Source organism: Scatophagus argus, chromosome 1 (assembly GCF_020382885.2).
Source record: "Scatophagus argus isolate fScaArg1 chromosome 1, fScaArg1.pri, whole genome shotgun sequence".
Classification (NCBI taxonomy): Eukaryota; Metazoa; Chordata; class Actinopteri; family Scatophagidae; genus Scatophagus; species Scatophagus argus.
Genome location: NC_058493.1, coordinates 18,301,706 through 18,326,200, shown reverse-complemented (window position 1 = coordinate 18,326,200; position 24,495 = coordinate 18,301,706). Strand labels below are relative to the sequence as shown.

Below are 24,495 nucleotides of genomic sequence, written 5' to 3'. Positions count from 1 at the left end.
TTTTAGTTTCTTTTTGACTTGTATTGACAATGTGTGCTGCGACTGAAATGTCTGCAAAGCACACCAAGGATATTCCCTAGTTGTGCAACTGCACATGTAAACAAAGACAGGGATTAAAACAACCTTTGGTTTTAGTTTCTTTTTGATTCAGAGGGAAAGTAGTTTAGCTGACTGCAGTTATTAGCAGTGGTAAGCTGGCCTGATGGACCTGAAAGATGGGCTGGTGCAGATGCATCCAAAAAAGAGGAGCCTAACAGAATGTGTAGAAAAACAACAATAAGCACTAATACTTTGGAAACCAAAATTTGTGGGGAAAAGCATTTAATTAATCAGAATTTATGACCTACATCAAGGATGTGTAAAAAGGAACACACTGTCCAGCCATGATGGTACACAATAATGTAAATTGCCAGAAGTAAGTGGAATAATGTGTAATATTATCATGAGGCATTAACAGCATCACAGGCCTTCAATAACAATTTACCTTTATTTAGGAAACCCCTCACCTAATTGCGTGAGCTAAATATACATTTGGTATAAACTGCAATGCCACCAGCAATTAAGAAACTTTTAATTAATTGACTTATAATTAGCAAATTTCAAAAACACACCTGTTCTGTGATAAATAATTGGAGGAAAATTCAGTTGATCTGTGAGGGAAAATGATCAAACAGACGTGCGGCAGTTTTGCTGTTCATTGCGTGTGTCATGTAGATCAAACATCAGCTCTTTAAAAACATCTTACACTTTCTAGTACTTCTTTGAACAACAGCTTTTAAAGCTTAACAGTTTGTACCTTTTCTCACCATCATTCATTATTGTAATCATAATAACAACCTAATTGTATTTTAGAGAAAAAACACCTGATACATATAATCATCTCATTGACTGATATTATTGTATGTACCTGTATTTCTTGCATAAGGAATCAGTGTTTTGTGTCCATTGGTTTCGCGGCTCTGAGTAAACATGCGTCACAGCAGAGTGCACATTAATATCCATTATGACCATTCACTGATCCACTGAAACTGCAGCTTGACTGACAGCACTGACCCGTTTGTACTCTCTAAACCTCTTATCATTTCCCTCACTGAAAATGCTCTTTGTGCAGCTGGGATGTTGTGCCACCTCCCTGAGCTTCGAACAGTGATTTTCTTTTATCAGAGAACAGTCTGTTGACATTTTTTGTTTGTTTTTGGATCACTGTTATCTCTGCTTTTGCGTGATGTCAGTTCATTATATATTATCCCACAATTTTCCCAGCCACAAAGCATTCTGGATCCTGCAGAATGCTTAATGCTGAAGATTTAATGTTAGAGAAGAGATTTTAAACTTGGGTAAGATTTGTGTTTGCAGATGCTGCCATAAGGCACAGCTCTGCAGAACCAGGGGACGTTAGTATAAATTTCAGCTCCAATTAGACAGATTTCAGATCATATATCACATCCCACGTACTTTATACTCTTATGAAACATGGCAGACTCCGGAAAGACTTGGAAAACTTGGGTAAATGTTTTGTGTACAATTGTCAATGATTCACAGCACTAGAAAACACTGAAGCTTTGTATGTCACTGAACCGTATTTATCATTTAGCTAATTCACATTCAACAACTACAACAACAAAAAATATTTCTTCTTGCTGTGCTGATTGTGTTTAATTCAAAATCATCCACACTTTTTTTTTTTACCACCACGTTCAAGTTCATTGTGCTGCGGCTTACACTGCATGGTATTGTCAGGCCTCTGTGAAAATTTATTTGGAGATAAAATTCCATCATAGGCCTGTAGAGCAGCTCAAATACCTTTGCTAGACTTCCATACTTTCATAAAATGCCGCAGAAGTGTTTCTTTTTTTTTTTTTTTTGGGTGAGACGGGTTAAAAATTGTCTCCCAGATATATATATATATATATATATATATATATTTAATTGCACTGACAGTGTGCAGTTCACTTTGGAATAAATGCTCACACTCCAAGAAGAGGGCATGAAATTTTTCTAGTGTATGTAAAAGTAGAAACAAATGCAGAAGACATAATGGTTCTCTCACAAAACACCTCTTTGGGCTTTTTAAATGTCTTTAACTGGTCTAAAGTTGACAACGACCAACGTGAGTGACACCTTAGTGAGCATCTCAGCTTATCAACTGATATATAAACTATGCTTTCATATCATGTTTGCTGTGTAGCTCTGTGTAACTTGTGTCATTTGACTTGTGCACACCTGAGGCCTATAAATATTCTGCAACAACACTGCACATTATTCCCAAGGCTGCCGTGCACTAGCTAGATTGCTTTAATACTTACAACAGTAATGGCATTGACTGCGTTATAATGACTCTAACATTACCGGGAATCGGTGAGCGCTCATGAACCTCTCTTTTATAGTTTCAAATAAAACAACATCACACACGCCGAGCAAATCTTTGTGAAGAAATTATGCGACGTCACTGTAAAGCCCTGGAGGATTAAAGCACGGCTCGAGCTGTGTTGATGAATGTGTTGTTTTGAGTTCTGAGAAGACACTGTGACAGGCTAATAAATATTCATCACAAAGATAGTGTGAGGAGGAGGGAGGGTGTGAGGGTGAGGAAGACAGCTGATGCAATGAGAAGTTTGGAACAAGAAGAGCTGTTTTCGTCTCATGTCGGAGAGAACATATTTTTCAGGACTGAATGCACTGCGTATGGAATAGATTAAATAGATTCCTCACTTGGCATGAAGCAGAACCAGTAAGGCATTGCAGGAGCACTATCGGTTTTATACAGACACAGAAAAATCACACAAGATACCAAAGGTGCTGTGACAGGAGAGGTGCCAGACAGAAATGTGAGTGATAGAACAAAGGTGTATGTGCGAGCCAACATAGCAGAGCACTGAATAGATACTGAGCTATGAAGTGCAGTGATCAGATGTAGGAATGCAGGAAACCACTGAAAGATCTTCTTTCCCTGAAATCACCTTTTAATGTTTGTCAGCAAGGTAAAGTTATCTATTTGGACATTTCTATGGGATTATCCAGCAAAGCAAAGTGCATGGATGATTAATCACGGCACATGGATGATTAATCATGGCCTACAGTTGTGGCAAACTCTATCTGTTGCAGAACAAATAAGATTTAAGCTTTCTGTCATATTATTTGCAATTTATGAGTGAAAAATAACAAATTTGCTTCAAAATGGTTTACACCTTTACCAGGTGTGACACCTCCCATTGCTAACCTTCAGTTCTGATTTCAAAATAACTCTCTCATGGGGACAATGTAGAAATCAGCTGAGATGGATCTCTTTTTAGGGTGGACACACAGGAAGGAAATACAAGACATAGCCAAATCAAACACACACGCACACACAGAGAGAGAGAATTAAATACAAAACCTATGAGATAGGAAATAATCTATGTCCAGCTTTGTATTTGCATTTTGTTTCGTACACATTTAGGTATTTATTACGTAAAGTGATTAAGATCCTACGTCCTTGTAGAGATTTTCCTTTCACTCCTTGTGAAACCCATGCCTATTGCAATAAATTACGTTAGTGAAGGTAATAAACCCCTAGCTGTAAACACATTTTTAAAAAGTATCAGAACTACCTCCTCCTTTGTCCCTGGTCTGCCTTTTACATTTAGCCGCCTGTGCCAGTGGCGGCAACGATCTTCTCCTCCATGAGCTTCCAGGTGGCTGCCACCGATTGAGGTGCAACACTAGAGGCCGCCAGTGAGCCATGTTACACTCATGGCTGTGGACGAACGTGAATGGTGAGTAAATGTGCCCTATCGACTGTATAGGCCTATTGGCTGTAATGGCATGATGGTCATAATGAAAGCACACAGTCTGCTCATGACACTGGCACTGATGAAAAGGTTAACAGTGTCTCAGCACGTGAGCGAGAGTTAAATCGTGGGGTACAACTTGGGCAGGTTGTGCGTAAAAACGTATCTCTGTGCGCAGAAATTCTCACACGAAACCCATTGATTGTTGAATCCACTGTGAAGCTGGCGATATGAAGATGATTGATGATTTTGACCGATTGAGAAAAACATGAATTCATTCCTTCATGCACATTACACGCGAATTCTCTCTACTTCTGCTTTCACATGCGCTCTTTTCATCTCGGAGAGGCAGTTTTCTTTCTATACTATACTGTAGCCTATAGCTTGATAGAATCGGCTGTTTGTCATAGTTACTATTATCAAAAAGGGTGGCTACAGCATGTCTGACAGCTGTATGTCATAGCCATGGGCGTTTTGTCTTGGCAATGTGAGAGATAAGGGCCAGTAAAAAGCGAATTATGCACATGGATATCCAAATTTATCTGTGTGGAAATACAGCCATATGTGACCAGCGTGTAGTCTGGAAGTAAAATGTCTCGGTGTCTTGTGATGCTGAAGACCTCTGATGAAATGGTCAACGGCACTGAGGGCGCACGGATCCCTCGCCTCAGCTGAGTAGACGACCTCCTACGGACTTACTTCACGTCACCCCGCCTGTCTGCCTGCCGTCTCCTCCCTAAAACCTCCGCTGCGACCATCCCTTTGAGCGACTCAAGACTGGGGGGACAAAAAAGAGAGACCGAGAGAGACAGAGGGAGAAAGTGAGAGAGCCCAGATACGCTCAGACTTCCAACATCTCCTAGACTACCTGCTCCTCCAGCACAACAAGGGGAGGAGGACGCACAAGTGCAGGCGCGTCCATGCGTGCCAGCCGAATAAGACAATAAGCGGACAAAGGACCACAGATCCAATAATTGGAATAAGACTTTATGCTAAGAACTCTTTGGGAAAGAGCACAGCTCTGCTACAAGAACAAGACAGCCTAAATGAGTACATGGTAAGAAGAGTCATGCATCTCAACAGAGAAGAAGATAACAGCAAAGGTGAGCAAAAGATTTCAGCGGCCATCGGTGGATGATTTTAATCCAGACTCTGTTATAGTTCACAGCTCTCGCGTTGGTTTGCCAGATGCCCTTGAGTTTGCCGTGTTGATGTCAAGTAATGATGCCGGGGGTCATTCCAACAAGCTGATGGTAACTGCTGTGATGGTTCTCTTCCTGCCTGTCTGCCTCTCACCAAAAAAGCCTTGCACGGCAGCGAGGGGGGGAATGATACACCCAAGGTGGCAACGTAGTGACTGTCTGTGAGGCAGCCACTTGGGCACTTGTTGTGCTCCATTTGGTCGCTTCGCACGAGGTGACCTGAGCGTAAACGCACAAGGTCATCCATTTTCGGACATATTGATGAGCAGCCCGCCGTGTCTTGTGTAGCTACGAGGTGCGTGCGTTTGTATTGTTGACTGTGACTGAGTCGCCACGGATGTGTGTGTGTGTGTGTGTGTGTCCTGCGTTGTGGTCGGAGGGGAGAATTAGGGAGCAGACGGTGTGTAATGACACAAACCTCCCATCAGGATAAGTAATGGTGAAGCCTCTGCCAGACAGAGCCATGCACAGTATTTTTACTCTCAATCTTTGAACTGGGGTCGAGGTCACTGACTAACACCTGATGCTGAAGGAGATTTGCCTCTGAATGTCTGTCGACGTGACGCAGCCCCTGTGTCATTATGCACCGTTAAATAAACATCAATAGGCCTCGTGTCCACCACACCCACATGGAGTAAGTTAAGCATCATTTTAATGAGTGGCGTGCAGTATGCACAATGTGATCATCAACTGCACTGTCTAACCCGCAGACTTCAATTTGATTCTCTAATTTACTGATTTCACTAATTAATGTATGCAATGTTCACAAACTGACCATCTCTAAATGTCAAATGTAGTGGAGATCATTTGTCCACATCTGACCAGAATTCCAGTTTTTGGAGTTAAAATAATGAGAACGCTGTACTACAACTTAAGTGCTGGACGTCTCTCTGCAAACTTTCCTTTTTCTTTCATCTTAAGCAGCATGTAGATAATGATGTGATTTGTTGACAGGGGAATAGAAGATTTCTTTTTTTTTTATTGTGCATCTGTCAAGCTTTATGGGTGGCTAATATCTTTGTTTTCACCAGCTGCAAAGCATGCTGTTTATAGTGAGGAGTTCCCCATGTGGTGAGTGGTGCCCTGCACAGTGGCACACTGCATCGTTCCTCCATCCAAAATGTCTCACAACCTCACTGCCAGATATGGTTTCACCAGGGACAAAAGATGAGTCACCATCTGCAACTAGAAGTGATTTCATGATTACATGACAGGCGTGTGTGTGTGTGTGTGTGTCAGGGAGACACACACGTGAAGAGACGGCGCGTGTGAGTGCCTGTGCATTTGAGAGTGAGAGGGAACGTGTGTGAGTCAAACAGGTGAGAAGACGAAATGTCAACAGCCATACTGAAGAACAGGAGCTTGTGTTTTGTTTGTTTTTTTTGTTTGTTTTAAAAAAAAGTTGTAAAAGTTTTCTGTAAATACAGCTGAAGCAAATTTGATGAGCTCTACCAATGAAAACATAACGCGAACATAACAGTGATAACAGTGCTGCTGCTACAGTTAATAATAACAACATACAGATGGGCTGCTTGATTAATCACAATGGAAAATTGCAGCATTACAGCAGAAAATAATAATAACACTAATAATAATAAAAATTCAAGGAAATATCACCTCATTAATTTGAGTCAATTAAATTCATTTAAGTGACTTTATTCATCCCCAGAGGGTTAAAACGTGGAGCATACCATATGTTTTGATAAAATATGGAGGACTGACTTACGGCGCAAATAATTCATATGCATAACACTGGAAAGTGCTGATGTTGATGTATGTAGGAATTAAAAATGATTCACACTCACACCAACAGTTTAGAAGACATTACCACACTCTAGCAGACCAGACTTGATTTATTTCATCAAGTAAAACATTTTCCATGAAACTGACTTAACCATGAAACAAAACAAACCGCAGCGGTGAAACACTGTGAGCCAACGAGCTGACTATTTTTTGTCCGTCTTTAAGCCGTAAATTTGGAACTCTGACAAGTAGCTTTTCTAACAGTCTAACTTATTGCATGTGACACATTAAAGATGCCTGAAGTTGTTTAACATGCTCTGAGGTTATAGCCCGTGTTACCACTTAAACCCTCAACTGAGACAGATGGTGTTTTAGGCTTATAGGCTGTCTGCTGTGTCAAAATGATCCAGAGGAAGAGCTCAGATTCATTACCAAAAAAATAAATAAAAAAATAAATAAAAATACAACCCAGCCTCCAGGTTTAATTGTCAGGTTGCATTACTCTGCATAGTCTCGACAACATAGAAATACATTTAACACATTTTCTTCCAGAGAAAATTTATTTCAAGGACAATTTTAGGAAAACGTTAAAGGTTTGTAATCAAATTAAAGTAAAATCAAACTGACTGTTCATCTAGGAGCTTATAGAAAAAAGTGTTTATCTGCAGGTTCAAAAAGCCACTGGTGTGAACCAATCTCAGCAGTCACTTTCTCTCCTGTGAGGTTAAACTGTGAGCTTAACAGGAAGATGGCCGTAGATGTAATGTATATTTCTATTTTTATGAAAATCTCAGAATTGCTCAGTATGTCAGAGTGTGTTTGTGTACATTTTAGCTGGTGAGAGCAAACATTTTTTAAACCCTGTTGGCCCAAAAAATTAAAATACAAAAGAGTTGCAGTTTCAACTCCCTCATGAAGTACACTTTTTGTGAAGCTGACATTAAAAATTAAGAATAAAAATCAATCAATATGCCTGAGCCTCCTGCTTTGTTGACTGTTCAGTCAGTTATTGTGTGCTTCCATCACGTTTCCCGTGTTTCCTCTCCTGATGAGGCTCATGCAGCACGATCAGTTGTTTGTTTCTGTATATTAAGCAGCACATAGTTTCTTGACAAGCGTTACTGCCTCGTAGCAAGCAAAAGGATGCACCAGTCCAAATATTTTGCTCCTGATATCAGTTCTGTTATCTCTTTTTGAGCTATCTGCCGTCACCGAGTTCCAATTTGACTGCAGTTCTTTGTAGGAAAGTTAAAAACGGTACACAACCTTGTGTGGAAGAATATATTTTTTTAAAATGTAAATGAACATAAAGCCAAGAATTGTCTCTCTAAATCAACGTTAAAGAATTTTAAAATCTCACTTTGAATGTGGATTGTAGGTGCAGAGATTGCGGGTTAACTGTAGATTAAAATTGCTTGTGAGTTAATGGTTGTCTGTCTATATGTGTGAACTGTGTGTGCGGTCGACTGGCAGCCCATGTTTATTCTGCTTCTTTGTCCTGCCCTTTAAGGTATTGAACTGTGATATTATTTCAATTGTAAGACCTTAGCCTTTCATATTACTGGGATACAATACCTGAAGCTTTGGCAGCTTTTCATGGTGTAATTATTTATTCAAGCGGTGTCAATACTACAACAGATTCACATTCCCTGTTATAAATAAATAACAATTAAAAAAAGCTTTCTGGGCTCATTTATGTTGATGTCAGTCAGTGGGTTTAAATTTTGATACCATAGTGCAATGTCAGTCTGTGGTTTCTGAGTAGCTTGTTTCACATATATTGATCAGGCTGTTCTGGTCTACACCATAAGGACAGAATACATAATGCTACTTATTAACAAGAGCCACAGTCAACTGTATGCCCCGGAAAATTTGGGATGAATGAGAGGACTGTGGAGCACAAGCAGGGAGACATTTCATAGTGTTGTAGTATTCTGTCGTTGGCTCGTCAAGGTCTTTCTGCAGTGTTGTTGTAATCTCTCCAGAACAGGCTGGGTGTAAATGTCAGTTGTCAAATAAGCCTCAACGCAAGGTGCGAAAGAGAATCGTTATTAATTCGGCAGGTCAACAGTCAGAGACAATTGTGGAATATTAGTCGCATTTAGATTCCAAATGTTCAATTGATGTTATGGTTCAAAACTAATGGACTAGAGTCTGAGTAGTGGTGTGAGAGAAGCAGCGAGAGAGGACAGAAAAGACGGAACAGTAATTAATAGAATTTGAAACAAAGGTATTTACATTCCCAGTTTAACTCTGTGCCACTTAGATTCACAGACTCGAGGGAAAAGACGATGAGGCCATGCTCGGGGAAACATTACTCTGTTCTGCTTAGCTATGTACATATTTGCAACCAAAGGAGGAGTATGATGGACGATTGCATCAAAGTGATAGCTGAATAGAAAAAATGGGGAGGGGGGGGGGGACAATAAAAATACAGAGTCTGTCACAGAGAGAGACAGAAATGGGTTTGTGTGTGGTGAGCAGGGTTAGACAAATAAATTCTTCAGCGTTTCAGTAACTGTCGCATCGATTTCTCTCTTGCCGTACAGTTTGAAATGAAAGAATCTGATGAAGGCTTCACACCGAAACATATCAGCAGATTTGATATTCTATATAAATAAAATCACAAAACTGGTCAAGACATGAGGTGACTCTTACTTTTATTTAATTGCAACACAAAGCGACTGTATGTACCTGTTTTCGATTAGGTTGCAAAAATATCTGATTTCATGTATATAACTCAGAAACTGACTGGCTCATACATGTTGTTTGTTCTCATGTCTGTTCATATTCCTCACGCACACACGTATGTTTTGCTGATAACATAACATACAACATAATTGCATAATGTTTTAATCAGGTAGTTAAAACAGCAATGTAATTTGATTTGTATTTGAAACCTATCCTCAAAATAAAAACTGCTGATGTTGGGAGAGGAAATGCACTACGCAAAAAGAAATGGCAATGACACCTATTTAAATGATCTTGTCATTGTGTATCCAACCATCCGGACAGAGCATGTGCAGATCTTTGACCAAGGCTTTACTCACCTCCCTCGGGCGTCACTTTAGCCTCGGGCTAAAGTTTCAGCCATTGCAGAGTATCCTCTGCAATGGCTGAAACTTCCACTAGGAGAGCCCTTTGCAGGTTCCTAATTATGGCAGGTTGTTAACCAATCTGCTCAGTCTAAATGTAGTTGTTCAGCAAGGAACAGCCGCTGAGAAGGAAATCCCAGCTTTGCTCTTGGTATTCCAACATTCTGACTTGTATTTTGGGTCCAATTCTTTCTCAGCTGTAATCAACACAGATCGCAACCCTCATATGTTTCTATCTCGCACACACAATGAAATCAGCTGACTTATGTGGTGGGCTTTCATCGTACAAGATTACAACTTAGACATTTGATAAACGGGTACACAAAATGTTTTCACAGGTGCCCTTTCCAGAGAGTGGGTTCATTTAGTTACTAACCTGTTTGTGTCTTACGGGGAGAGTGTCACAAACTCAGCCAGTGCCCACCCTGTGTGTCTAATCCTATGCAGTGATTTGTACGTATGTAAAGTAGAATACGTGGTGCCTGTGTGAATGCCAAGATGCTGCCCGTTTCGCTTCCTGGCTGCTATCCTCAAGACCTTTCTTGGAGAGGCACCCGGTACAGCTCTCCAATCAGGATGGTGCAATTTCATCAGCCAAGCTATATATTCTCCGCAAAGTTGCCACTTGGCGATGCTGTGATTGGATGTGAACAGCATGCCACTATGTATCTAGATCCGCCTGCTTTTGATAAGTGTTAAACTATCTTAAAGATTAGACTTTTATTTCAATGTGAAACTGAGGGGCTCACTTCTTCAGTGAAAGTACACCTACACACACTCAGCAATGTGTATGTTTAGAAGCACTAGGATCAGAGATGCTGTTTCTAGGGTTTTTGGTTTTGGAAAAGACACATAGAGCATTTTCTTGTTTTGTTTTGTTTAGACCTTGTTGGGTAAACTAAACTGGGAGTTCTTTCTTGGTTGAATTTGTTTAATTTAAGAAGTATCCTCTGGCCCTCTTTTTTCCTGTATAGTTCACTTCCTTTTTTGTTGTTTGTAAATCTAAGTTACCTGACCAATCCATGCAACAAAGAACCTTATTTTACCAAATCAATCTGTTTTTATGCTCCCTTGCTTTTCCCCAGAGAGTTGGGTGTTAACAATGGAAAAACTACACATTTCGTTGTTTAATTTGGAAAAAACTCTTTTGGCCATTTTGCAAGCACGCAAGCTTGTCTGTTTTTTGGCCTGTTGTGGGGAGGGAATAAATAACACTGCAAAAAAACTGGATTCTGTTCCTATCTGTGCAGAGCACATTATCTGTTCATAGTCCAGTAATGTATTTGTATTTGTTTAGATCCTTTTCTTTCTGTGTTTATTGGGGTATTGTGTTTATTGTAGCTGGTGTGCAGTTAGACACGCCTGCGCTCTTATGTAACACACCCTAATTGTTCTCTGCGTTTGCCGCCTCTCTTCTCACTTGACCCGATTTGCGGTCATGTCTGGGTTTTACTTTGTGCCTCACAATTATTGATAAGTAGCTGAGCGCAAGCAAAGCAGACGGCCAGAGATGATGAAGAAGATTTTGGAAACTGGATGAGGTTGCATCAAGATAGTAGCCTACCACTGTACCAGCAGTGTGGGTTGAATATGTTATTGGCAGATATAGGGGCCTGTTGGAGAAAGACAGAAATAGATAATTGGAGGTAGAGGCAGAGAGGAGGCCAGTTTTTGACAGAATATCTATGCTATGCCTCCCAGTAGTGAGCACTTTTGAAGAGGAAGCAAAAGAGAGAAAGAGACATACACTGTGCTTTTTAATCAGTGAACTCATTGAAGCAACACTGCTCTCCAGATACCTTACATAGAGAGAGTTAAGTGGAGAAAAATATAGGAAAGAAAGAAAGGCTCGATCTGCCTCTTTTTTTTAAACTGATTGATGTTTAAAGATCTGGAGAAACATGCTCTCATAGCTCCTGTGTTGGGCGAAACGCTGGCAACAATAAGAGTGTGTTTAAGCATCTCTAAAATGAGTTTGCTCAGCTAAATATAGTCTCTTCCAGTCACTCATGGTGTGAGACAGAAGGATCCTTACAGATCTGTACGTCCGTACAGAATAAAAATACATGACAGATTTATTTGAACATATGCTCAAGTGTATGATGCAAACCACGAGAGAGTGTTTAATCTTCGCGTGCACAGATCGTATTTACGTCTTCACTAAATAAGACGTCAGTGTGCTGTGAAAACAGCTCACGTGATTGTTTCTGGTTATTTTTATTTACTAAACAAATCGGAGAAGCCAGCTTCCTCTGCAAATTTCCATTGCTTGTTTCCACTCTTGGGGCCTCATTTATAAAACAGATTGATCTCAGGTAGGACCTAAACAGAAAAGCACATTATTTATAAAATCTGACTTTGACGTGGAGATGATCTTATCTCAAAGCAAAGTCTAGACTTAATGGAAATGATTTTCCTCCTGGTTATGTAGGGTTATTATAGTTTGGGACCCATGTGCATATGTGTGCCTACCCGTTTCTGAACGTGATTGCAATTATCAATTAAAGATGTGAGGAACTGGCAGACTGGCAGTCATTATGCTATATTCATATCTAATTCTTAAGCAATTACAAGCAAGGCCATTTCTTATTAATATCAGCCACAATTGTGTCTTCCTACACCACCTCGTTCAGCGCAGCAGTGTCACGTTCCCAAGCTGTGTGTTTGGTTTTGTTTGTCAAACTCACCATAAATTAGTCTACTGAATAATAATGTGTTGCCTGGCTTCAGTCTCCTGTATCATCATATTGATCTTACCTTCCAAAAAGTCCGATTTTCTCTTGTGGTCCATGGTTATTCCTGAGAAAACCCCCTCTTGTGCTAAAATTATGTAAGACGAAATTTCAAGATGGTTTAAATTGATCTGACATTTATAGATGACAAGTGCATAAGTAACACAAAAAGTCCTATATCAACATTCTTGTCTGGCAACAGTTGCAAAGACGTGACCAGCTAACACTGCAAGTCTACAATTGGAATACTACATGTTCATAGCTTTAGCTTAAAGACATTTCTTTTTGGTCATCATGTTTTTCTAAAAGCTAAATGAAGAATAAGGTGTTTTCAGTTAGGACATGCCTTCTAATTGGCATTTAATAGCGATCTCTGAGCTATTGATGGTACAAAACCTGCCTGGAAACACACATCGTGCAGCAATAAACTTTAAGTGGAGATTGCTTTGTTTTGGTTTTGGTATAGACAGATATTTTCTGAGTCTCCTGTCTAAACCTACAGTGGCCTTGTGTGACTCTGAAGGCTTTCAGGATGAGTAAGGCAGAGGGCTATTTGTGGTTTGTACTCCTGCCCAGAACGGATGCTTAAGAGAGGGAGCACTGTCACATCAAGAGTATGAGTGCAACTTGGCTCTCCCCGTATTATTGAACAGGACACAAAAATTAATTGTGTAAGTGGAGGAGTGATGGCTTGCTGGATGGCTGTCTGTAGCGATGATGGATGGATGGATGGATGGATGTACAGAAGGATGGATGGGTGGATGAATGACAAAGAATAGGAAATAAGAACAGGAAATAATCCAGATACAAGACGTGTGCACCCCACCTAGACTGACACAGGCGAACAGGATATTATAAGAACAGATATCAGCAGTCTAGCCAGGAACAGATGGTGAGACAGAGCTATGCACAGACAGGATCTTCCTGCCAATACAGGACTGTCAGAGAATAGTGTCAGCATGTACATGCACATACGCATACAGTCACAGTCATGGACTTTTAAGTCTTGATGATGGAGCGTCAATGAGCTCAAAGACTGTAAAGCTGACACACTGCCAACCCCTCATTTCCTCTCTCCTCTTTTGTTGTGTTTCCTCTCCTTTTTATTCTCTGTTACAGTACCAACCCTCGTCTTCTTCCACTAACTCTCAACATCCATCTTCCAGTTTTCCTTTATTGTGTCACTTTGAAATGATACAGTAATGCTTTTGAATACTAACAAACACTGATTCCTGACTGATACACTGCACTCTCATTTGATCCAGTTTTGGATTCCTGTTCCCGGCAAAAACATTTATGTTTGACTGGTAAATTATTCATTACAGGTAGTAGAGAGGCAATGTAATTAAATAAGCTAAAGCAAAGAAGCTCTCAGGAACTATTAAATGCAACGCAAATGTTTAGTACACAGTTAATTAGGTTTATACTTAGCCTGATGCACATCAGACATCGTAACCCAAGCACTGCCCTGGGGTAGAGCAAGCACTGGCTTTTGTCCAGGTAGCATGTGGAGGGAGTTCTGTGGAGCCTGTAGGGAGACCTGGTGTGTACACCTTCTGCAGTCCACCTTGATGGATACACAATCCCTGCTTTGTTGGCTCTGGCCCTGGAAAACCTTCACTCATTGTGTTCTGAGGAGACTCAGTAGGTATTTGCCTTTAAAATATATACTTTAAGGTAGAGTGTACAATAAATGATTGATGAGTATTCACTGTGGATGAATCGTCAGCATCAACCTTTTCTGCACCTGACTGGATAAAAGTACTACTTGCATGGCTGTCAAAGGTCTTCTTCAGGGCAGCTGTTCTGGGTCGAGTGTCAGATTCTTGTCTTACATAATTCAATGGAATCAGTTTCTGTAAAATCTGGGCCTACGGGTCATGTAGTTATATCAAAGTGCTAAACGAAGGCAACTGGACTTCATTTCACTGGTCATTTGAAACGCTTCTTCAGTGCTAATGGACTGGTGGTGAGTTCCTGGCAAAAAAAAAAAAAAAATCTTGTTGTGGGGTCGTGAATGTTTTGAGAGACCTTGAGATACCATGTGCCTGGAGATCCTGACTTTTGCTTTTCCTGTGCTAATGAAAGCAGTGGTCTGCGATGCTAGATGAGGTGGTTTGCCTCAGATGGGCCCCCCCAAGGATAATGTGCATTAGAGCCCTCAGGAGCTGGTCCCTGTGCGGCCGCTGTGTCCACCTCCAGGCCGCAGAACAGCAGCTGAAGATTTGCTGCAGTGTTCTTCTCCTGAGGCACTGAGGGCATGGAGGTGACTCAGCCTCGCTCCTGAAGAACAGACTGGACAGGCAGGGAATTAATTTAAGAAAATTCTGAGCAGGCTGCATCAAAATGTACTTTTCTCATTTTCCATCTGTTTCTCCAGTTTTCTTGTACACATCTTTCATCACTTTACTCTTTCCTTGTAATATATCTTTTATTGGTGTAATACCCACATATTCTCTGGACCCCCCCCCCCACTCATCAGTAGTCTGCTCACTCTTGGTGGACAGCTCATAGTGTTTGTTGTATGTATGACCAGCACTACAAAACAATGTTGTCTGTCTTCCAGTGGATTCAGCAGATTTGTTTTTAGGAGACACAGAAAGACAGAAACAGAAAGGTTACATGCACTATTTAAAGTATCATTGCACATATAGAATATAAAGTGCTTTTAAAAGCCTGGTAGGACCTGCACAGCCTCCCAATAGAAGCCACTCATATTTTCCATTACAACTAAACGCCCACCACCTGCTCACTGCCACTGATGAATGTAATTGCCATATTCTTGTTATCAGCTATCTATACAGTGGTCCCTTCGCAGGGGAATGAGATGGAGAAATATGGGTGTGTGTATGTGTGTGTGTGTTTGTTTACAGGTTAGCATAATGGAAGGTCCCATCCCTTTGTAAATGAGGGTGTTTGCTCAGGCATATGACCATGTCTGTGTTTGCAATGATGTGTGACAACGCCCGCGTCAATTTTTGTATCAGCATCGAGCTGATGTTCTCCTGCTCCATCCTCACTTCTGCGCCTATCTCCTTCAATTTCCTTGCCTCTGCTTTTAATGGATTGTTTTTATTTTCCCTGCATGTCTAAAACCATCATACATTCAAAATGCTTAAATTATAGTGATGGAAAGTGGCCAGGAATCAAGAGGGAGGGAAAGGGGAGGACGGGGAGCAACGATGGCACTCCGTTGAGGATTTTAGGAGAAAAGAGAGTAAGTAAGCAAGAGGAGGTGATTTGAAGAGTAAGCAAAGATAGATTGAAGGATCAGGGGAGTTAATATATCTGCATTCATCCATAGTATGAAAATATGGAAAACAACTCGAGGGCTGGACCAGCTGAGACCCTAAATATGCAATAGTTCTGCTGTCATGCACTGCTAAGCCCAGACATCTTAACTCCTCTCAGACAGGCGCAGTGAAAGAAGATAAAACTATGTGAGAGGTCGACCTGACAAAACACATGCTATCGACATGTGAATCAACATGTTTCTCCTTGCTAGTTTTCTCCTTTGTGATCATCTTCAAGGTGGTGTTTTTTCACCTCCATCTTGTATGTTCATTTCACATCCGTCGTCCTGCATGAAGGATGGGGTTTGTGTGTGAACATGCTATGTAATGTAATGTATGCACCTATGGCGGATGTGGTAGCAGCTGGTAGCTGTTGAGCTAAATGCTGATGCTAGTATAGTATGACAACGTGCTCACAATGACAATGCTAGCGTGCAGGCATAACACTCATCATGTTCACCATCTTATGTCGTTTAACATGTTAGCATGCAGGTATGTGGTTTTTAAAGATATAATATGCAACATTTCTGAATGAATTTATCTTAGTCCTTTGTTCTATATTCTGTTTTGTTGTCTACTTACATTATCCCTAATGCTTCCAATGTTGAAAAATTTAAATCTGAAATGTGAAATTTTATTCAAGGTAAAATTTTCCAGAAAAGGAAACAGTGTATGATACATCAGAAAGTGAGGAAGGAAGTCAGCATATGACACTAAATGTAACCTGCAGAGACCTTTAAAACGTCACCTCATCTGTGAACATGAAAATCACATCAGTATTTCATTGATCGTGGTGGTTGTTAAACATGGATTTCATACTACTTCACAACATCATGAAACTACATCTTTTGTTAGGCCTGTTTACATGACTGAGAGACTAATAGCGGTCATCTAAAGTCATTCTCGTGGCGGCACGACAAGAAAGGTCAGAGGATCAGCAAACTCGTTAGGATTCCGCCTTTTGGGACCCTGATTGTCTGTACAAAAAGTCCATACAAAAGTTGTTGAAATACTTCAGTCTGGCCCAAAGTGGTGGACATAACAAGCCGCAAGCATGACTAAAAAATGTATGAGAGAACTACTGAAAAATGACAGAGAGAGCGAGAAAGAGAGAGAGAGAGGCAGATTTATGGAGGGGAACAGTGAACAGGACATAAGGAGAGAAGTTCTGGGGCTGGTTGGTGGGGTTTGTGCTTGTTTATTTGCTTGGATGGATTGGTTGCTGGAGGTTACAGAGTTATAGGAGAGAGAACTAGACAGCTGGGTACAGTCCCAGTCAGTGTTTATTTATAAATAAATGCTTTGAATAATTTAGAGGAACCATCAAGAGTCCATGTGAGCTATTCCCAGGTTGTATAAGCAGGTGATACAAAGCCAAATCGTGAATTTTCAGCATACTCTCAGGCCTATCATGTCCTCAGAGAAAAAGCACACCTGAGGAACTGTATTGAGTCCCAGTGGAAGAGGAAGAAAAGCTCAGTCAGTTTCCCTGACAGAAGAGAAACAGACATTATGAAGATTACCTCAGATAGCATTATTAGACCACACTATCACTATCTACATATGTCACAGTCTTTCCAGCATCTGCTCCTTGTGTTGTTGTCCTAGATTGTTGTGGCAGGAGGGCCTGGAATCATAAAACAATGCTGCATGGATCAGAGGAGCGCAAATGAGATACACAGAGGTAGAGATAAATAGCAAAAAATAGCAAAGGAGAAAGAGTGAGCAACGGTGTGATAGAGAAACTGTGGTTGTGGATGTGTGTGCACAGAGGTGTGTGAGAGGAACAGATGCGTGTGTGCCGGATAATATGGTAGGCAGAGAGACGAGGGGATATAGAAACACTATAGAGGATAAACTGAGAGATAGACAAAAGGTGAAGAGGCAAAATGAGCAGGTGTTTGCTGTCTTTTCCATTAGCTGTGCAGCTGACAGATATAGCTTTGTTGAAGAGTTACGTGGATGTCCAAGCTTGCCTCCGACAAGCTATAAGCATGACCTCACATAGTAAATACAGGTGGAGTTAAAAACAAAAAGCAGTGTAAACATATCCGAGTTAATGTTGAACATAACAATGTTGGTTTCAACAAGACTCTTCTAGGTTTCAGTAATCAGTAGTTCTTTTTCTTCTGTCCTCTATACCCCAAAACAAGTTTCAGCCAGTTACATCATCCATCCAGATTCTCTTGATTAAAGCTTTGAATCAGTTGTGTTTCATGTTCATGTTCATTTATCATATAGTTTGGCTTCAGCACTCCCAGACACTTGAGATGTTGCCTATTTTGACTCACAGCATCCTGTAGTTTAGTTAATAGGGAGAGAAGTTTATTGTCGAGGCTCAGTTACAGCTGCCTTGTGTGCTGCGGATAGGACTGATATGTAAGTACAGTAAAACCATGCTCAGTCGCTGTTAGATTAGGAGTAAGAATAGATGACCAGACACTTGGAGGACAAACAGTATTTATCCCAAGATAAACATTGTTTGTCATGAAAGGTAAACACATGTTAAAAGTTATGTTGTGAATCCTCACGACTAATGTGTTGACAACATTGGAAAATTCTGTAAACTCCACCGATTAGATCATTGATTAGATCTGTGTTTATTTACTAGCAGTTTTCTTTTTTTCTTGCATTTGATGGCGCATTGCTGTTTCTTGGTACGTTACTGCCCCCTATAGGTCGGTGGAACAGCGTGTGCATTAAACCCAGCTGGGCATGTGTGCATGACAATAAGGGGACTCAATCATGAGAACACAGTTCCATGACCTTACATTGAGAATGATCTTGAAGGAGTCCGCAGTCTACCGACCCAATGAACAAAGCAATAGAGTGAGGGAACTAACTAGATGGCTATGCTCATTGGATAATTTACTTCATGTGGCTCTCTCTTGGGTAATGTGTTGTGAATAATGCATCTGGAGTTGTAGTTAGCAGCATGGCAGATGAGTAGCTTGGGCCAAAGAGAAGAACCATCTTTAATGAAATATTGCGTCTTAATGATGAAAATTGAGAGTACAGCTATAGTCTACAGATCATTTAAAAACTCAGATTGAAAAAAATCTCAATTTCACTTGTGCATCATGATTGCGATTACATTTTTTCCCACCTCTAGCGACTTTGCATGGAACAAAACACGCAGAGGTACGGTCTGCTTAATGTCATTTGTTTATTCACAGCACAAACGATTTTGCAGGACGTTTTATCATAACTAACTATATTTAATTAGCATTTGCTTAGTTTAACTTATTTTCACATAGTTTAATAAGCAACCAAGAGTATTTTTCCATTAATGGCTTTGTTGATTCTCTGCTCTGCCAAAGGTAAGATTTGTGAGACATTTCGAACTTTGAAAGATTGTACATTCACATTCTCATTTTTGTAGAGATTTCTAGGTCATCGTTTATTTCCCCTTTGCTCAAATCTTTCACTAGCCCGTCTCCCCATCCTGCTGTCTCTTCTCTTTACTCTCTTTCTCTTTCTTTTTATTTCTCAGTATCTCTCCCGGCTTTTTGGTGAGTCATCTTGCATGTCTGAGTAATTATACACACCCACAGGCACATACATGGACAACAATGCAGACATAAACAAACTTAGAATACGAGATACATTAAAGTTATTCATAGTATTTTAAATGAGTCACTAAAAGTTGCATTACTACAATATATTAAAAAACGAGTATTGATGATGGGGTGAGCAATCTGACAATTTTAGATCAAGATCGATCTTGAAGGCCTCCATGATCCTCTTTCATTGTGAATGGAAGAGATCATAGTAAGTTATTTCATCTTTGCTTCTGTTTTCAAAATTCACATAACCTCTCTGACTAGCAGATCTGCACCTACATGAACAAACCAATAAAGTGATGCAGCCACATAAATGGCTATTCTCATTAGACAAATTACTTCAGGTGTCTCTTCCTTGGGTGATGTATTGTAAAGAATGTAATGAGAGTTACAGCAGGGGATTTGCCAGATGAGAAGCTTGTGCCAAAAAAGAAATATCTTTAATGTAATATTGTTTTAATGGTGCACATGGAGAAATTCATGAGCTATTTCAAGACTGGCTTTGATCTACAGGGCTTTTCAAAATTGAGATTGTGGTGCATGGTTACAATTAAATAGATGGTGATATTATTGTTTGGCTAGATTGCCCCACCTCTAATCGACAACTTATGAGGTGTTCAGACTGAAAACAACATCTACGTCTACTGCAAGGGGCAGCATTTGTGAGGGTGTGTTATTGCAGGGACTAGTGAGACAATAAAACAAGATCCAGTTTAGGAGGTTAGAGCGGTACATGCTTGACTTTGAAGGGTTATCAGATTTATTGTAAGTGCAAGGTTTATTGTAATCAGAGACAGGTAATTCTGTCTTTTTTATTTTATTTTGAACATCAAAAAGACAAAGCCAACTCCTAATTTTCTTCAGTCATCAGAATAATGAGTGATGAATAAACCGTCTCCATAGGTGCTGTGGTTGCTGTTTCCTTATTAGCACAGTATAACAATGATTAATGTACTTTTGCGCTCCAAGATGTCCAATGTCAGTGCCGTTTTGTGTCTGGATGGAGTTTAAGCTTTGCCCGAATCCTCCCAGACACCTACAGACCCACATCTCTGAAGAGCTGGAGCAGAGCTAATATCAAGCAGCTTCATGCACTTAATGGCAAGGTGCATTAGGTTACCATCGTCGTGCCCCCCGGGTTTAGCAAAGTAGAGCACAGTGAGAAGACCTCGACTTCTCTCATGAATTAGATATGACATATTAGAGAATACTCTGAATTAATTATGACAAGGGATTCCAGCTCGATTCCAATATTAAAATGGTCTACCTTTAATAATGACTAATGATTTACAGGGTGCTACAGGGCCATGATTTAACAAAACCTAACGCTGATTAGCCAGTCAGGATGAAACACCTTTGCGCCTACTCATTATCAGGCCTAAATCATAGAGTTTTTCTTCCAGGCATGATGTTTAATGTGACATCCACAAACCTATGGTCATGATTGTTAGGTTTTAAAGTACTGTTACAAGTCTTTTGATTAGCATGTTTGAAAGTGCCATTGTAGCAGGGCTGTGTGAGGCTTCCTCTTGTCAGAGAACAGCCTGTTGACGTCTCCTGTCTCTGCTTTTTAGACACGACACACGATAATAATTTGTGGTATCTCATCACAAAGCAGGACCTAGGGACATTTAAAACCTTGACAAAGTTTGATGTAAAAATATTTGCTTTAATCAGATGAGATACTTATAATATTCCAGAAATGGATTGTTAATGAAGAGGCTTGTAAGTCGAAATGCGTCAGTTTACTCAAGATTCAGTGAAGTATTTTTTTTTTCAACCTTATGAATGCGGTAATGTAAGATGACCAAATATTTTTATATATTTATTAAACTATTGTTTCACAAACCAGTAAAAGAGTGCTATGCGTTGACAAGCTTAGTTGCATTGGTTAAAGACACTTTAAGAAGATGGTAATCAACCGCAACTGAATGCGAGTCCTAGCACACGTTAAGGGTTTACAGCAGCAATATAATGAATTAGACATTGTTGTAAAAAATAAGTAAATTAATTAAAAGCTTATGTGAAATGTTTAAATAATTTACAATGGCAGCAGATGAGTTTTGGACTAGTTTCATATATGTATCAGTTAGGTACAGACGAAGCTTTAGATTTTGTGATGTAATCTAAAAAAAGGAGTATAATGTCTCAAATTATTAGCCTAACAACATCAAAGAAAACAATTTACAATCACTTACCTCCCTAACTATGAAAACAGGACAGAATGAGGATCATTAAGGTGACAACTCACCCCCACTAAGACCTGCCATCAGTCTCACACCCAACATTTTATAATTACATTTCTGCAGCAAATGGGGTCAGTGTTACTGGCTTCACACCTTCAGACAATAAACCAATTGCCACTCCAGTCTGGCTGCCATTTACACTCTCTTGATGCACATCAGTAATACTCATTTTTGTCCAGAATAACTACTACATTGATTTTACTTTTTGCCTGTATGATTATCTGGTTTTGAATGCCTTGACTCCACTGAGCGCAGTTCTATTAGGTCGCATCTGTGATGTTATCGGTCTCCGTCCCTCAAAAGGTTTCATCCAGGAGTGTTTAAGAAGTTGAGGGTTTGAAAATTGACAGGATTTTCCAGCTTTGTCTGCTCAGCAGCACGTCCGGTCTCATTTCCAGAGCGTTAAATACCACGGTTTTGGTACGTCCCCTCCTTTCTTCACCAGATGCAGAATGTACCACCAGTGATAGCACATTCTTGTCAGTATGAGACCATCAGAGCAACTTGCTGATATATAATTGATGGGTAGATCCTGAAGTGGATGATGCAGAGCTAACGATGAGGATAGAGGATGTGTGGAGGAAATGCGCACATAAACATGAGAGGAGCTACTGAGCTGTTCAACTCATGCTATTAATACCGATGAATCACACAAAAAGAACGGCACCCTTTGCTTCAGTTACAATATCTGATCAGCTATATTGCATGTACACAACCTTAGTGGGCAGCTCATTGAGCTTTATTAAAGCAAAGGCTGGGATGAATGAGGTGTGTGTGTGTGTGCAACTTGGAGTGTATTCATTACAGCTAATAATTTTTATCAACACAACAGGAGGTAAATTATTCAAATATAGATGCACATTGGAAAAAAGCTGTTAATTTCACAGGAAAACCTGGAGCAGACATATTTCTGATGGCTGGTTGGACAAATTACATACTGTCAACCTGATTAATTAAAAGTAACCAGCCTGGTGAAAAATTTCAGTGAAGTATTCAATTAATTTGGTCCATGTAAAAGCATCTGGAGATATAAATGAATATGTGCTTTGGTGCACAAGGTTAAAAAAATAAATTGATGGCCTGGAAAAAAACAAGAATGCTTAATATGGTTTGTGCACTCTGTTGATATTAGTTCAAAATATATTTAAATCACACAACACCCCAGTATAATCATTAATTTAAATAACTATTTAAAGAAGTACAAATTTTATTTATTTAAGCCCAAAAGCATGAACATTATTACCGTAGATACTGAAGCAGAGGGACAAAACTTTTTACCATGAAAGTATTCTGGGTCTGTACACCCTGAACAAAAATAAATAAATAAATAAAAAACAACCCCCCCCCCCCCCCCCCCCCCAAAAAATTAAAATTTATGCATCGTGGCCACCATCTTCTACACCTGTGCTATGACTGTGGTCAGCACCTCACTAACAATCGTGTGTTCCTCTACTCTCTTATTCTACTATTAAAAGGGTTTTCAAACAAGTCTACCACTAGCCTAATTATTGTCACAAGCTGAGTGGAACATAGGGACCCAGATGCAAGGGACAACACACATGATGACTAGTAAAACCACAGCAGAAGACAAACAGAGCAGGTGATTCAAAAAAGAACTGCCTCCAAATGGACTGAAATACAAACTGAACTAATGAGGGAATGAGGTGCAGGTGGAGAGATGGGTGGAGACACACAGGCAGGGGCAGGTGTGCAGTAAGGAGGAGACCACACCTACAGAGGAAAAAACACAGAAACAAACCCCAAACGAAACCATTCCAGTTGTATGTTTGACGATGACGTCTCTTCATCTCATCTTATCTTGCCAGTTATAGCTAATAAACTCTACCGCTGATAACTGTCATTTCAGTCATCAAAATTAACGGCCGTACAAGAAAAGAAACGCCTTCTCAAGCACCCACTGCAAATGTGCTGTGCGCATGTAGCATCAGTGGGGCCATGCTTAGTGTTCAGTTAATAAACATAGGCCTTGGACAGAAACACCCTTAATAGTAATGGTTCTTTTAATAAGCAAATTTACAGTGTGGTTTAGTGTGCTGAACACCTTAGCAGACTGGTGTAGATACAGTGTGAAAGTGTTGGTGTATGATTTTAAAAAATACACTCAATACCTTTTGTCACAATTTACTACTGATGGATTAACACAGTATCACCTCTGGTCTTTAAGGACAGCCTCCAACTCAGGATCAAGCGATCACGATGTGGTAAATTTCATCCTTATTAAGAGCAAAAAAGGAAAACAGCACTAAGTCACACTTATGTTGCTTAAACTGTTCAAGCCTCTTTGGGGATTAGACAAGATTAAATAACTGAGTAAGGCTCTCACATTCGGAGGGCACGTCTCAGGCAACAAGAATCCGACATATGACTAAGAGTAGTGATGAAAGTCAGCTGGATGGGCGGAAGCGAGGAAAGTGGGCTAGATGGGTGGACTGAGGGGCATGCAAAGGGCATCTTCACGAATATTAGACTGGCAAACATGAAGCCAGTACACTCCATCTGATGTCTTGTGTAGTCTGTGAAGTCTATAAGACTGTTTACAGTTGCACTACACCATCCTGGACTGGAGACACCTACTGATTTCTAAAAATACATTAGGTTGGCAGTGAGGCATATTTCATCCTGAACCCTTTCAGATCTTGAAAGAGTAACTTTTCAAAACATGGCACAGCATTCATAACTTTCAGTGGATGTAATGAAACTTTCTGTTAAAGCTCAGTGCCTACATAGAGACCTTGCTTAGATATCAGACAAAAAAAAAATGTGCTGAAGGTGACCGTTGATATATCAAAGGTTATGTATTGCAGTTGTGAGCACCCTCCATCATTAATGC

The 24,495-nt window shown here is 40.1% G+C and overlaps 1 protein-coding gene across 2 annotated transcripts in view; it reads left to right on the top strand.

Moving 5' to 3' along the window:
• Positions 1-3,970: 3,970 nt before the first annotated feature.
• syt7b (synaptotagmin VIIb) overlaps positions 3,971-24,495 on the top strand; it is an 87,895-nt gene continuing 67,370 nt past the window's right edge. The window contains exon 1 of one of the 2 annotated variants that reach the window (XM_046388610.1): positions 3,971-4,873. In XM_046388610.1, the coding sequence (XP_046244566.1) occupies positions 4,825-4,873 (49 nt within the window). In that variant the 5' untranslated portion in view covers positions 3,971-4,824. The remainder of the gene's footprint in view (positions 4,874-24,495) is intronic. The other variant, XM_046388618.1, reaches the window with a different exon arrangement.